Source organism: Xiphias gladius, chromosome 15, assembly GCF_016859285.1.
Source record: "Xiphias gladius isolate SHS-SW01 ecotype Sanya breed wild chromosome 15, ASM1685928v1, whole genome shotgun sequence".
NCBI classification, from domain to species: domain Eukaryota; kingdom Metazoa; phylum Chordata; class Actinopteri; order Istiophoriformes; family Xiphiidae; genus Xiphias; species Xiphias gladius.
The window spans coordinates 28,655,236-28,669,992 of NC_053414.1; the positions used below are offsets into that span (position 1 = coordinate 28,655,236).

Here is a 14,757-nt window from a genome sequence, read left to right on the forward strand (position 1 = left end):
GTGTTGGTCTGCTTGTTCATAAATAATTTCCCTTTACACTTCACCACATTGTTCATGAAAGGAATGAACAACTGGAGACAAACCGGCTGCTTTGGCGCTGAACGTCGATGTCTGCGCTGACTTTCGTTTTTAAGACTGTGATGGGTATAACGCACCGTGGACCGGGAGCTGGATCCTGTGCGGTGCTGCTCAGGTGAGGTTTCTGTGCGCACGGCACCACTGATAACACGCGCACGTGCGGCATCACATTCCATCCGCCCCTGTCGCACGTGCCATGTTCCAAAGCCGTGGACTAAACTGTCGCATGAGCGCTGTTGCATATAAGCCTTTGGCATCATCAGCCATTGTTCCCCTGCTTAAATATTGTGATCTCATCAGCCTCAATATCTGATCTGGCGAGTTAACAGCACTCATCGTGCTGGGTTTGGAAAAGGGGCAGACAGGTGACATTTGGACTGGTCTCGTGGTCGCCGGAGAACGGCTTCCCGGCCAGTGTTTCTTGAGAGGGACACCTCCCACCGACCCCTTGGCTTCTAATTGACCGCCGCGTCTCGTTCGCCCGTGGCTCATTTGGGAATGGCGCAGCTGAGTTTCGCAGGCTCTGTGCGTGGCGCAGCGCGGCGCAGAGGGCGAAGCCGCCGGCGAACGGTGGCCGCTCGGAGTTCCACCGTGCGCGCGAAAAGGGGTATCTGCGGCACACAGACAAGTGTGGATGTGCTGCGGTCGTCCATTTCGTGTGATATTTCGCCACCGATTTGCACTCATTGCCTTATAAGGAAAGACAGTCGTGCCTTTCTGCAATAGGCCGAGCGCTGCAGCCTGGGAGCCCTGCACTTAACCCTCTCGCTGCTGAATTTTATTTGGTCCAGCCGCCTGAAACAATGCAGCGAGGGCTGTGCGGGCACTTCGGTGTTTTTATTTTGAAAGAAATCCATCGAAAAAGGCATTTCTGCTTTAGGCCTGCGTGTGATAAATAACAATAAACAGCTGGCAGTTAACAACTGGGTATGGGATTTGTAAGCACCTCTGTGTCCAGTTCTAGCTGTGTTCACTTAGGTGCAGCCTTGGGCGCTACCATTGCCAGGGCGAAACCCCGGCTTTGGTGCCAGAGGTCGGCGTGTCCCTTCAGCGTCAGGGCCGAGCTGGTTCATAACCTAGGGCTCGTCTGCTTGTCTTGTCTCCGTGCCAAGTGATAACTGGACCGCCCGGTGCCTGTCCTGTCGGGGCCCCGCAGTCAGGAGAATAAAAAAAAAAAAACGAGGCGGGGGCAGAGGATGGCGACCTACATACTGACTCTTAACGCCGTGGAAATCTCGCAGAAAACCCCCCTCTGAAATGTGTGACCTTGACTCAGACAGGATATGGAAATCTAGTCATTGCAATGCAAACAGCAGCGGCTGCGCTCTGCCTGCAATTTACCTTTACACAGGCAGTGACTGATCCCGGACCACCCTCCTCAGAGGAGGCTCTGTCCAACACTACAAGAGCATCGGATGTCCGCTTGTTTTCCTACTTCAGCAGGACTCCACCACATATAGGAGGCCTTCTCGTGGTGGTGGTGGTAGAGCAGTGTCAGACAGACTGTGGCCTTGACGTCGCTTGGGCCTAGGGCGGAAGAATTCGTTTTCCGACATTGGTTGTGTCACAACCTCCAACTTGTATCATGTAGCCGCGGTTTATAATTCGGATGGCTCTGTTGGCGAAGGACTGAGGGCGCACAGATGGAATGGTATGCACAACGAACCCGGGCCACGGCGTGTTGTGAGTGAAAGCACAAAACGAAGCGCGAGGCCTTTCCGAGCTGCACATTCAGGCCATCGCGGCGTCGGGTAAAAACGCTCTCCTCTTACATAGCGCCCCCTTGCACTTAGATCCCGCTTAACATCCAGTGACACCAGAAGGCAGCGATGTTGCCTTCAGGGTCTCGTTTCAGCTCGCACTTTTCAAACTCACGGTCACGCCTTCACGTGTCGGAAATTCACTTGCTTTTTCGATTGGACATTAGTCGAAAAAGAATGTTGCGCATGATTGTTATCTGCGCAGCAATGAGTGGCGCTGATTCCCGTGCCGTGGAAGTATATGCCGGCTTATTTTCCGATGGCGCACATTCACAGCCAGAGAAGGAGGGCCTAGTCAAGTCAGCCAGGAGTCAAAAACCTCAGGTTGCTCCATGGTTCAAGTCTGGACCCGCTGTCGTCGAGGGACAGTGACTGTAACGCTTGCGTCTTCTCATGGTTTTATGCTGCGACAGCTGAGTACGAGAAGAGGGAATGTGCACAAATGTGTGTTGACGCTTTTTATAGACAGACCTATATGCGTCAACGTAAGTGTCTTATCTGTGTAGATAAACTGACTAGAGGTTAAGCCGTCAAAGAGCAAAAGGCTACATTTAGCCTACAAAAAAGGTCAAACTATAAATGACCATAAGGCAATTCGCACTTGCACCGCCAGGTGATGACGTGGCTTCCGTACCTCCCACTAAATATTACACGTTGATGTATCGATTTTAATGGGGAAATCGAACTTTTTCTACATGATAGTTATTTGCAGAATTGTTACATGTTTTTCATGCGGCGCTGAGGGCGCCTTTTCCTACAGCACGTGAAATCAGCACGGGAACAACCCCCTCCCCTATCGCCTCCCCCTCCTCTGACGTCACGCCAACGGCTATTTGGATGCAGTGTTTCGTTGCTGCAGGTTCAACTCGCCTGCAGAACGAGTGTCTCCGAGGGGGGAAAGCGAGGGAAGAGGCGCATTGAAAATACGAGGAGGGAGGCTCTTGTGTTTCACATCGGAGAAGCAGAAGGGGGGGGGTTAAGAAAAAACAAAACAAAAGCAGAAAAAAAAAAAAAAACCGCCCGAAAGCGAAGATAAGGTGTCAGATAGCAATAGCAGAGGGGGAAAATACAGAAGAGCCGCTTCTCTTGCATCGGAAAATGGAGCTACCCGCCGCGGGAGAGCATGTCTTTGCGGTGGAGAGCATCGAGAAGAAGCGCAGCCGAAAGGTTTGTCACCAGAGCCACGAAGGACATTTTTGACACACATGCACATGGAAACGAGGAGGATATCTCTTCAGTTTTTTCCTCTCTTTCCGACGGACTACATGTTTTGGTTCTCACTAGATCATTTCTAAGATGACGCTGCATGGCAGAGTGCATTTCGCTGCGTAAAGTAACGTTAAGCTGATTATCCCGTCTCTCTCTCTCTCTCTCTCTCTCCATTCACAGGGGAGGGTTGAGTATCTGGTCAAGTGGCGAGGATGGTCTCCAAAGTAAGTAGCCCTGTACAGCAGAGCGATAACGCTGCTCACAACATTTTTTAAAAAAAAAAGAGAAGTGTGTGTGTGTGTGTGTGTTTCATATGTTCGTCCGTATGAGCGTGGGCGCGCATATGGGCGGTTGCGCGTTCCTGCTTTGGGCGCTCGATGCGTTGGGCTCGATGATGGATGTAGTTTTTACGGCGTATGCAGTCCCCAGCGTTCCAATTAAAGGAATATAAGCCTGTAATTGAACCCCGTGTTTAGGAAATTGACACATATCTACAGTCGAGTGGCGGCCCAGCCATCGTATCTTCCCAGCCCCCACCCCACACACACACACACACACACACACCCGTGCGTAAAAGTTACTTATGATTTATTGCACGTGCATCCACAGGGAGTGCAAGTGTTTACACGTGTACACCGCTACAGATAGGAGCCATGGGGGGAGTGGATAAGTTAACAATACGGTTAGGACACGCTGGGGGTCGTTTTTTGTTGCAGAAATCTCCTGCTTATCCTCAGCCATTGCTCACTAATGTCACCCACTTTTGACAGGCCAGCGTGTCCTCACTGTTCGTGCTCTCCTCTCTGAATAGGTACAACACGTGGGAGCCGGAGGAAAACATCTTGGACCCACGACTGCTTGATGCTTTCCAAGACAGGTAAGCGTAGAAGAGGATAAACCAGCCTCACGTGGTGAGGTCCACAAAATGAATCGCAGATCACACACAAAAAAAACAAAACAAACAAGACCAAACAGGTTTAAATTCACCATTTCATACTGTTCCAGTTCTTGACTCAATACATTAGTTTTCGGTCACTCATCCACGTGTCCCAAGTAGGAACTCTCTGTATGTTTATAGTCGGGAATTCTTCCGCTGGGTCACACTGTGGATAATCCCATACTGACATAATGTGTCATTCAAAACTCTAGAAATTCAGTGCCTGGGGGGTTGGATTAGGATTAACACTTGCGACATCAGTGGGGTCAGGTTAGGGTTAAACTGAGGTCAGGGTTACCAGAGCAAACTGTGACACTTTGTCCAGCGTCGACTTTTTGTCACCTGATAGTTATCTGAGTGTCAGCATCAGGTTATCGCGCTGAAGTGCGGCCTACCGTCTCACCATGTAGTCACCAGATGCACCTGTGTCATCTTCCACAGGACATGGCAACCAATTATATTAGCCTATAATCCAAATATTGTTGATTATACACAATGATAAATTTACCAAAAACAAAGTTCTCTGTGGCTAATTTGTTGTTTTTTCAGACTTTACGCGTGTACACTATGATTTAAGTAGATACAAACTCAAAGATCCCCTCCAGCAAGGTGTGAGGATATTTGTAAAATACTCTTTGAATAATAATGTGTCTGATATGTTTTTCCCACAGAAAACTTTGGTTACCTTGTAAAAAATTGAAAATTACATTTACTCCTCCCTCGTTAAAAAAAATCCAGGATCTATGAATACGAAAATATTGGTCATTTCAAAAGTTTGATGTCTCCTACTTCACTGAGAAGTCCATTCCCTGTATACAGTATGTGTGTTGAAGGCTTCAAGTTTCCACATCCCAGTTGAGTTGAGTTCATACTGGGCCATGTTTGGCTTGTAAACCACCACTGATGTCATAAATTGATGGTTGTATCTGTGTATCTTTTAAAACTGCGATTTAAGGTGAGCACAAAGAACCTTTTTTCCTTCAGCAGATGTCTGTGAAAACAGTCTACCGCACATAGATCATTCCGCACGGTGAAGGTCAAACATCCAAGTGAAGCAATAATAGGAAAAACACATTTTTGCATAGGGGGGGATTTAAATTTTGGTGAACATCTTTTCTTAATCTCCTCATGATGTAGTGGAAAGGCACGAGGAAATGAAGGTTAAGGTAAGCGGGGAACTAAATAGTAGCTTAGTAAATGCTGTAAATCAGACGTGCATAAACCAGGGAAACCTCCTCATGCCTTTCATTAGTAAAGGGCCATGGTTTATGTCCATGGGCGGACATGGTCAAATTAGCTGCTTGGCTAATTGCTAAATAGCCTGTTGAGTGACTGACCAGACAGCTCCACATGAAGGACAGTGTAATTGAATTTCTGAAAGGCATGGCGTGTAAAACTGTCACTGGCTTTTCTCTGAGCCTCCCTCAGCTTTTTGCTTACAGCAGCTTTTCACACGCAGGTCACACGTTAAAGCAAAAACATCGACATCACTCTGCATCTGTTTTTGCAATTACCTCTCTCTCTCTCTAAAGGGGAGGGATTTTATTGAAACTAATTGCGTGTCTCTCCAGGGAGCCAAATCGTCTGAATGCCAGGCTATGAAAATACACCGAGTCGTCATTGTAATTAGATGTGAGGGAGGAGGGTGGGGGAGGGGACTGACATCACTCCTGTCTGTGGTATTGAGTTACTGCCTTGGAGAGACTTGTATGGAGACTGAGGAAAGCTAAGGAAAGTCAGAGAGGAGAGGGACTTTTCTCTTCTACTGTGGATACAGACATTATATGAGGATAATGAATGTTATTTAGGGAGTAGGAAGCCTCAGTTGTGGCTACTCTTTAGCCTTTTGTAGCAGTAAAGAACAAGTGTAATGTGGTATTAAACGTGATGCTGTGTAAAGAAAGGTTAGGATACTGTGAAAAGGTAAATACATCATAATGAAATAAAATGAATGCTCCTTTGATCTGTGTTGAATGAAGGTCACTATGCACCAGGAAGTATTAACTCCGACCTGTAACATAGGCTCAGTGTTTTCTAATGAGCCTGAGGAGGACACTCGTGACGTTGTGTTGCCATGCAACGACGACTCATCTCTGCGAGATGGTTTCACTGACTGGCTGCTGTTTTCCTCTCCCACAGAGAACGTCAAGAGCAGCTGATGGGATATCGCAAGAGAGGACCCAAGCCCAAGCACCTTCTGGTTCAGGTCAGAAAAGGATGATACTTTATACTTCTCTTGATTATTCCACGCATAATTCCCTCTAAAACCCCAGGAAATCCAAGGAAACAATACAGGGAAAATTAAATCTCTCAGATAAGGCAGATTTAAATGGGCAATACATGGATATATATTGCACGTCCGTAAAGCTGAGGTTTTCCACAAGAGACAGATTGAAAAAATAATAACTGAAATTAAAGCAGGAAAAGGCCAAGTTAATATCCTGACTTCTGTCCATAGTATGGTTCAAGCTCTGACAATGCTGGGTCCTACATTTCCCACAATTGCAAGTCAAAATCAGATTTTTTTTTTATTTATTTATTTTTTTTTTTACACTTTCCAAGCGTGGTTAACACCTACGCTCTTCAAACTTAGCACTTCCAGTTTGTAACACAGGCTCTCAGTTACAAATTAAGCCGGAGCTGAGATCATATGGGGTTATTTTGTCAGACTGTAAACAGCTCCTTGCAAAGCCACAGAAGACATTATGCAACTGTTTTTACAGGCTAAGTAGATCCTCCCCCATGATGATATAATTGATTTTCATGTTTAAAATTGGTGGAGTTCCCCTTTAATTTAGGTTTTGGGAGTGTTTGCACATTGAAAATGAATTTATTTAGTACAAACAATAAATTGAATTATTGGCATTAAAATTTATAGGGACCGGTTCCCTGATCAAACAGTTGTAGCTAAATGACCATGAATTGTACATTAAGTGCATCAATCACCAGCCCAAAAGGCCAGGGGAATCCCTCAGAGGAGTGTTTTTGTTCCTCTCAGGAGGGTGTCGGTGCTAACACATGGGGTAAAGTCAATGACGGGACACAAAGCAGCCAGTGACATTCCTCCGAGCTGAGGTCACAGCGACAGGAGACACTGGGATATATCACTCCGATGCCCAGGCCGGGGGCTGGAAGAGCTGCAGGAACTGTAGGAGGGCTGTGTGAACATGGACCAAGGCCCCTGAAATAAACTGTGCTCGTTCAGGCCTCAGAAGGGCCCCTTCACACATTCCAAGCTCAGCTCACAGCTCAACTCATGGGCCCCAGTGAACTTTGCCGTTTTGTTATAGCTTGACACAGACACATGTATAGATACTGTAGACAGTTGCATCATTAATCAAATTCCCTGCCCAGAGGAATATCCTTTACTGAAAAAAAACACCAGAAATCCCCTAATTCTTCATGTAATATTCTTTGAGCTATATTTTTATGTTTTTGTTTTTTTTTACACTAATTACTGTCTTGCTCCACAGGTCCCTTCATTTGCCCGGAGATCCAGTATTCTGGCCGACCTTCATGAGGTGTCCCTGGACGAGGACAGCTGTCAGAAGTCCAGCCCGATCCAGATGCTCCGTCCCCAGGGCCAGCAGTACCAGCTGAACAGCAAGAAGCACCACCAGTACCAGCCACTGTGCAGGGAGCGTGAGGCCGAGCAGCAGACCAATGGCAAGAAGTTCTACTATCAACTCAACAGCAAGAAGCACCACCACTACCAGCCGGATCTCAAGGTGCACGAGCCCATATTTGCTAAGCCCCGAGATGTCAAAGTCCCAGAGCTGCCCAACAAAGGGTACAATGTGCCTCCAGTGCTTCAGCAAAAGTGGGTTCGGGACAAAGACTCAGGCTGCCTGACCAAAGTGAAGGATATCACTATGGAGCTGAAGAAACTTCCAGCTGACCTCAACGGGCACAAAGAACAAGAGAAGGTAAAACCTAAAGAGGATGCTTTGCCACAGTCTAATGGTGTCAGCAGCAGCAAGCTAAAGATAGTGAAGAACAAAAACAAGAACGGGCGGATTGTTATTGTCATGAGCAAGTACATGGAAAACGGAATGCAAGCAGCTAAAATTAAAAATGGTGATTCCGAAACTGCTGAAAAGCCGCCGCAAGGAACAGACAGCAGTACAGAAAATGCCCTTGAAAAGATGAAACTTGTCAAGAAGCTCGGCCTCATGAGTGGCTTCGCAAAAAACCCCACAGACAAACCAGCTTCTGGTTTAAAGGTAGATTGCCCCAAAGAAAAGGAACAGTCCCCCAAAAGGGAGCCAACTGTGACAGAACAGGATAAACATGTCGAGGTCAGGGGTCAGGGGCAGCTTCCAGCGGATCAGCCTTTACAATTGACAACCAAGCCTAATCTGCTCTCCCTGTCTTCGGATAGGGGAGTTGCCTCCGCACTGGACAAAAGAGGAGCCCAAGGTGGATTTCAGGGCTTAAAGCGACACCTCTCTGACACAGATTGTCACGAGCATGGAAGTAGTAAGAGGATTTTGAGTTCCAGGAGTATCAGTGTTCCTAACACGGTATCTTCACCCACCCAAAGCATCAGCATCGACCAAAACGGACACCGGAGTCACAATGGACTGCAGGTCTGTGGCTATGCAGACCAAGAGGAACCCATTGACTTGAGCATTGTCAAGTCCAGGCCTAAAGCTGCAGCCTCCACAGTTACCCGGCCGGAAAAATACACACAAGCTGAGACACAAACACAAATGGACGCACAAACAGAAACACAGCCCCCGACCGAAACACAAAACGCTGCAGAGAAGGTGAAAGTTGACTCACTGTCTGTTTCTAACAATGAAAAGAGAAAAAAGGAGACATTTCCCTCCTTCCAGCCTTTCCTTGGGAATATAGTGATCACAGACATTACTACGAACTGCCTCACCGTAACGTTTAAGGAATATGTAACAGTGTAACAGAGCTGGAAAACCAACTGTGTATCTGTATAAATGTACATGAGATATATTTGATTTTCAGATGATTGAATGTACAAATGAACCCTTGATGTTGTTTTCATTTTGTATAGTTCAGATAAAAGAATTCGTCTGTTTTATTTGCATATTTCTTCTTACAAGCGCTATCTTGTTATTTCTAGAGATTTTATCACATGCAGTATCTAATTTCAGCTCTTTCAAACTTAGTTTAAAAAGCAAAATTGGATCAAATAGATGTTGGAACTTTAATTGAAGATGCACTTAAGTCTTGTAAATACTCTTCACTTTCCTATGGATGTAATTTGATTTATACATTCAACTGTCTACATCTCAGATAATGTTAAAAATGTAGGCAATATGGAGAATTTTGTAAGGAAGAAAAACTATATTGAATCATGGTAAATTACACTGTGTTTGTCTGGTGTGTGTGTGTGTGTGTGTGTGTGTGTGTGTGTGTGTGTGTGTGTGTGTGAGAGAGAAGATGGACAGGTTTAAACAAGGATGCATGCTGCTTGGAGAGATTATGCCATTAGGCATGCATAAACAAGCAGATAAGAAAAATGAAGCGCCTTTCTGTCAATAAATGTGATTTGCGTTGGATGGGAAGAGGTGGTTTTTAAAGGTTATTAATGGTTAATGTTTGATATATGTTCCTATTATTTGCTCTCCTTTCAAAGTGTTTTTTGAGTCATGCATCTCAAGATCTAATATTGAGCACAAATCACTTCCATTAAGACAGTTGATATACAACCATATGACCATATTTATTTTCATGTTTTGCAGCAGTGCAGTGACGAAAATGGCTTTTTTTCATTTATACTGAATTGTATCAGTCACAAATCTGTGTTAACGCTGCCAGTTGAGCTGTGTAATCCAACAGATTAGTACCACCAGCTGGGCTCTCCGTGATTCCGATTTTTTTTTTTTTTTTTTTTTTTTCTTTCTTTTCCCCCATTCTCTTGCACCCTGACATGTGTAAGATACTGTACACACAGTTATGTGAGGAGACTAAATGCAGTTGTCATAAGAAAATATAAAACATTTGTGTCATATTTTGTGTAACTTTTGCAGCAAGTTGGTCATTAAAAGTATGTAGAAGCACATGTTCTTGTCATAATCGGATCAGATCCCTCATGTCATACATGCCTCCTCTCCTTTTTTAAGAAATCCCTTCCAGCACTATGTGATCTGAGGTGCATTGAACTGCTCCATGAGAACATTGATGAGATGCACTTTTGATGTTTTATCTGCAGACTAAAAAGTGAAGGCTTCCTATGATACGTTTTGCAATAATAAAATTGTTTGCAAGTGATATATGGAATGTGTCTGTCTTTATACGTCTACAGTATAATCCTATAAAAGAAGGAACCCCCCTAGCTGGTATCCCACATCACATAAGACCTTGGCTTCCCACGGGGGAAATGAAGACTTCGGCGGGAGAAGGCGGCCGCTGTGGTGCTCTTGAATGGCTAACCTTACCTCAGAAGTTGCTACGTCCGTGCATGGCCCTGTTTGTGGCTCTGTGGGTGTGTGTTTGCGTGTGTGTTTTTTTTTTTTTTTTTAGACTGCGGACCGTGAGGATCATTACAGAGCCCGTCAGTTTAGCCTCACGTATATTTATATGTGTATAAATGCAGCTACAGGCCAGGCCTGGTTTACTGCTACATATGGAAAGCAATGCGTTTCCATTCATTTATATCATTCACAACAAATTAAATCCAGAAAAGGCTGAAAAGGCTCCGTGAAGGTTTCCTTTGGGCCTTTGAACGCAACTGAAAAGCTGGTAAATGTACCATCAGAGTTCCTCGCTATGTAACGGTTAAAATGTCATATAACTGTTCCTTCTTCATTCAAGAAAAACCTAATAAAAGATCTTGGCGTTGGCTACTAACTGTTCTTCAGATACGGACAAAGATCTATCCACTGTGACCTGGCAATGGCTTTATGGTTTGACTAACACTTAAAATGCGTCTTTGAAAGGGATATTAGTTTGAGGCTCATAACTTTGACCTGAACAGCTGCTCGTGTCAGAGGTTTCTTGAATAAATCCCTCTAACATGTTGAGAGGGGCTCAGCAGGGGTCGGCCGATTCCTTCGCTTGACCTGCGGGTTGAGTTTAAGATGACTTAACGCAGGCTGCTATTTCCATGTTTCCACGCTTTCCTACTTCTTACATTTCAGCCAGCTGCTGCCGAGTGGCGCTTTAAATTACAGATGTGCCGGGGAGCTTGGTCCTCTCCCGCCTCGTAAACCTCTGTCGCTGCCCTGTCATTTGAGCGCAGCCTCGGCCCGTTGTCCGTCACGGGGACGGCTTTTTGACATATCGGCCGGTTCCGACGCCGTGCACAGGGTGCAGACCCGACGAGAGAGAACGCACCGAGGCGGCGGCTCCCGGCCCTTCCCTCCGCTGCAGCGCGCCAATAAAACGCCTCAATTTGACGCCTCAAGGACTCGGGTGAAAAAATGGCTGTCCTCCCTCTGCTCCGTCCACTCTCTCTTCTCTACGGCGTCTCGCTGAGACGCCCGGCAGCTGCCGCAGCCCTCAAGCGACTGCAGCGACGTTTCGGCTAAGAAGCTACAGCGGGGAACCCCCCCCCCGGGACCAAAGACGACATTATTTCCTCGAAGTACCATATGGCTTGTTTGCTTGTATCCAGGCAAAAACCTGCCAAACTCTGGACAAGCTGGCAAAATAATCGCTTCAATAAAACAATAACTGCATATAATTGTGTAATAACACGTCTGCTTTTCCTCTTCCTCTTATCTGCCAGGTCGTGCCGAATCTGTGCATGCACAACCGAGTGAGGCCTGTAACTGTCCTCTGACGGAATGGCTTTTGAACGATAAACTCATGGGGAATGTGCTGTTGATTTCCAAAATAACAGATCTGTCCAGGGGAATTTCGGACTGGGGCCTCAACGGGGACATTCGTTGACTTCTGAGCCCCGCACCTATTCCACAGAGACCTCCTCGGTAGGCCTGCAGGCTGTCTACCCCCCCACGAACATAGCCCAGATGCAAAGAAATATGAAGTGTGCGCAATGCAGATTTTTGGAACTGCGCCACAGATTTCCAGGTCGAGTCACACCGGTTGAATACGGAATGAAAAGCAACATTTGCAGCAACTACAATCTACAAGGCGCGCTTTGGGTAATAACGAGCATTGCTCCAGAACAGTCATTTTAGCTGTCAAGAGCTGATCACGGAACAGCCTTTATTTCTGTGAAAAGGTGGGGAAAAAAAGAAGAAAAAAAACGAGGGCGAAATATAGCCGAAATGTGAACTCAGCTGTTAAATACAAAAATAACTCCTTTTTGGGGAAAATTAATTCATTCTGTAAAAGAAAAAAAGAAAACCAGCAAATAGGTTCACTATGAGGATATTATGCAGAATATTCCTTTCAAATCCATTAACAAGCTGCTCATTTTTCTATAAAAACGTACAGCTGTGCAAAAAAACCGATCCAACGCCTCCACATTTCCCTCTGCATTTTCAGCCTGGTTCATAAGCGGGCAGCGAGTAGGTGGACGGGGAAACAGCTGGATGTGACAAACACGACTGCGCCCATAACGCCAGACTTCCAAAGCGTCATTCACAGCGACTCACCCGCTGGCATCACTCGCCTCTTGCCACAGTTAGTGACAAACAAACGCGTGAGTAAGCCTCAAGTCATCCGGCGGCTACGGGGAAGGCACAGGTGGCCTTCGCCGTTGAGCGCGGGCCTGTGCACGTCTCTGTGGGAGCATGACTCTCCAGTGGTTCCAGTGAGGAGTCGGCTGGCGCCGTGTGCGTGGCAGACGTGCCTGCTCCTTCACTCACTGCTCGCGCAGGATGAGCACAGAATAGCCCGTTGTCTGGCGCGACTGGAATTGGTTAAGACTGAGGACTGGTAGGCTTTGCGGATTTCGAAACTTGAGTGAGGCAGGGGAGGATTCTGGGAAAAGAAACCCCCGCGTAAAACCAATTTCAAATAGCCCGTGAAGCCCGATGATTACCTGTGTATATGCGAGGAGACCCTGACTGATAGAACTGCCCTGCCACACATTTCCATTAGTTGCCTGTTTCCCATAAATACGTGAAAGAAGAGGAAGAAAAAAAGAGAAAGAAAAAGGAGGAGCACCCTTTAATTTTGGTGTTGGTAATGATCGCATCTCTAACAACGAAAATCGAATCAAATTGCTTTAATGCTCCAACCTGTCTATCTTTGTCTCTGCATATCACTGACATTAATTATGGTATGGCCGCCCCCCCTCCCACAGTTCGTGCGCACACCGGGATTCCGCGTCTTGCCCGGATACAGGCCAACCAATCGTGTTTTAACGGCGGCAGCGCTGCTGCACTGCAGGCGCGCCGAGACCAATCGCATCCAGAGTCTGAGGTGCGCCCATCTTCCATTTTTTCTCTCTGCGTGCCGAGGGTTTGTTTAGGAGCTATGCACTGAAAAACGGGGGCGAAAGGGGGGCCAATCCATAACTACAATGGTATAAAATCATGTCAGACACATCTCCCGTCATCGAGAAATAATTACCGTAGGCTTGTAAAAGCACTGACTTGAGCTTTTCCTGCCCTTATCAGATATTTGTTCTGGCATTTGTTATGACAGATTTTACACCTGACAACTTCACTGTAAAACACTGTAAAATGTGTATCTTCCAAAAAGGAAATGTTTGCTCGGATGGCTTTAGATGGGTTTCCCCGTCTTCCCCGCGGCATTTCCTTCTACAGACTAAAGTTCTGACTGAGTGACATAGTCTGGATCAGTTGGCAGGTGGTCCGGTCCTCATGTGCAGGCATGAGACTAATCAGCAGGAACTGCGATGGCCGAAGCAGCGGTCTGTGCTCCGTCGCTTTGGTGCGGGACTTTTACCTGATCCGTCTTTGCTGAGACAAGTGACACCTGGGACCCGTCGCGTCTAAATTAGAGCCTTCAATTCACCATGGCACATTTTTTGCGCTTTGGCGCACAGAAATGGATTAAAACAAATACTGTAAATGGCGACGTCCCTGATACCGTTTGCGCCTAAATACCTCGTGATGATTTTGCGATTGCAAGTGGATTAGAAAAGATGAAAAGGGCGGACGGTGTAATTAATCATTGACCCTTAATTACCCGACCGCGTCAGCTGTCGTGGCCTCCAAATGGAGCTTTTGTTCTTGATCTCTGCGCTCAGCTGATTAAAAACAGATTGGCGGTCTATGGCAGTTGCCCAGTTGTTTAAATTGAGCCCATGTTGTCGGCCCGGGTCCCGACGATCCCGCCGGTCAGTGCCCGCTAAATGTAATGTAAAAGTCATGTCATTACTATCTTGAGTTTCCTCCGGCCAAAGACTCCGTCGCTGTCTTTCACCGAAAGGACACGTTTCCTCGGTTCTCTTAAAATGCGTGTTAACATCCTCTTGGCAAGGCGGCAGCGAGGACGAGTCGTAATTGTTAAGCTGTTGAGTCCACACACCGGTGCTGTGACTTCGGTCCCCAGTGACTGACGGTCTGAGAAGATGGGGCTGAGGCGTCTAATTCAGGAAGTCACCCTCCAGCCCTTCACGCACAGCCGCCGGAGGGGAGAGGAATTAGACTATGCAAATAGACAGGTTTCAGCTATTGGTCGCATACTTAATTGTATGCTTCGTGCATTCTTTCATTGACACTCTGGTCTGGCTTCTCCAGAGTCCCCTGAATTTCAATGCATTTCAGTTTGCCCTATTCTGAATAAACCCTCGTTTTATACGTCGCATATATAGGCCTACAAGTTAAAAGTAACCTATCACTATGAATCTTTGTAGGGAAAAATATATAATTATATCATTATTATTATTATTATTATTATTATTATTATTAT

At 46.2% G+C, this 14,757-nt stretch overlaps 1 protein-coding gene across 2 annotated transcripts; it reads left to right on the top strand.

The window, feature by feature from the left end:
- The first annotated feature begins 758 nt into the window (after positions 1-758).
- On the top strand, positions 759-9,040 carry LOC120800275 (E3 SUMO-protein ligase CBX4-like). 2 transcript variants are annotated; one of them, XM_040146261.1, is made up of 6 exons: positions 759-1,729; positions 2,599-3,005; positions 3,228-3,271; positions 3,859-3,924; positions 6,124-6,190; positions 7,458-9,040. In XM_040146261.1, exons 2-6 carry the CDS (start codon positions 2,937-2,939, stop codon positions 8,901-8,903), a joined length of 1,692 nt encoding a protein of 563 aa, XP_040002195.1. In that variant the 5' UTR covers positions 759-1,729; positions 2,599-2,936; the 3' UTR covers positions 8,904-9,040. The 2 variants fall into 2 exon arrangements, with proteins under 2 accessions (XP_040002195.1, XP_040002194.1); XM_040146260.1 differs by having other exon boundaries at positions 759-3,005.
- Positions 9,041-14,757: the final 5,717 nt, after the last annotated feature.

Excerpts from the sequence above, each read along its gene's own strand:
- LOC120800275 (XM_040146260.1), top strand. The coding sequence starts at position 2,937 with ATGGAGCTACCCGCCGCGGGAGAGCATGTCTTTGCGGTGGAGAGCATC. Across the intron at positions 3,006-3,227 it reads AGAAGAAGCGCAGCCGAAAG|GGGAGGGTTGAGTATCTGGT; the intron begins GTTTGTCACCAG and ends CTCCATTCACAG. Across the intron at positions 3,925-6,123 it reads CTTGATGCTTTCCAAGACAG|AGAACGTCAAGAGCAGCTGA; the intron begins GTAAGCGTAGAA and ends CCTCTCCCACAG.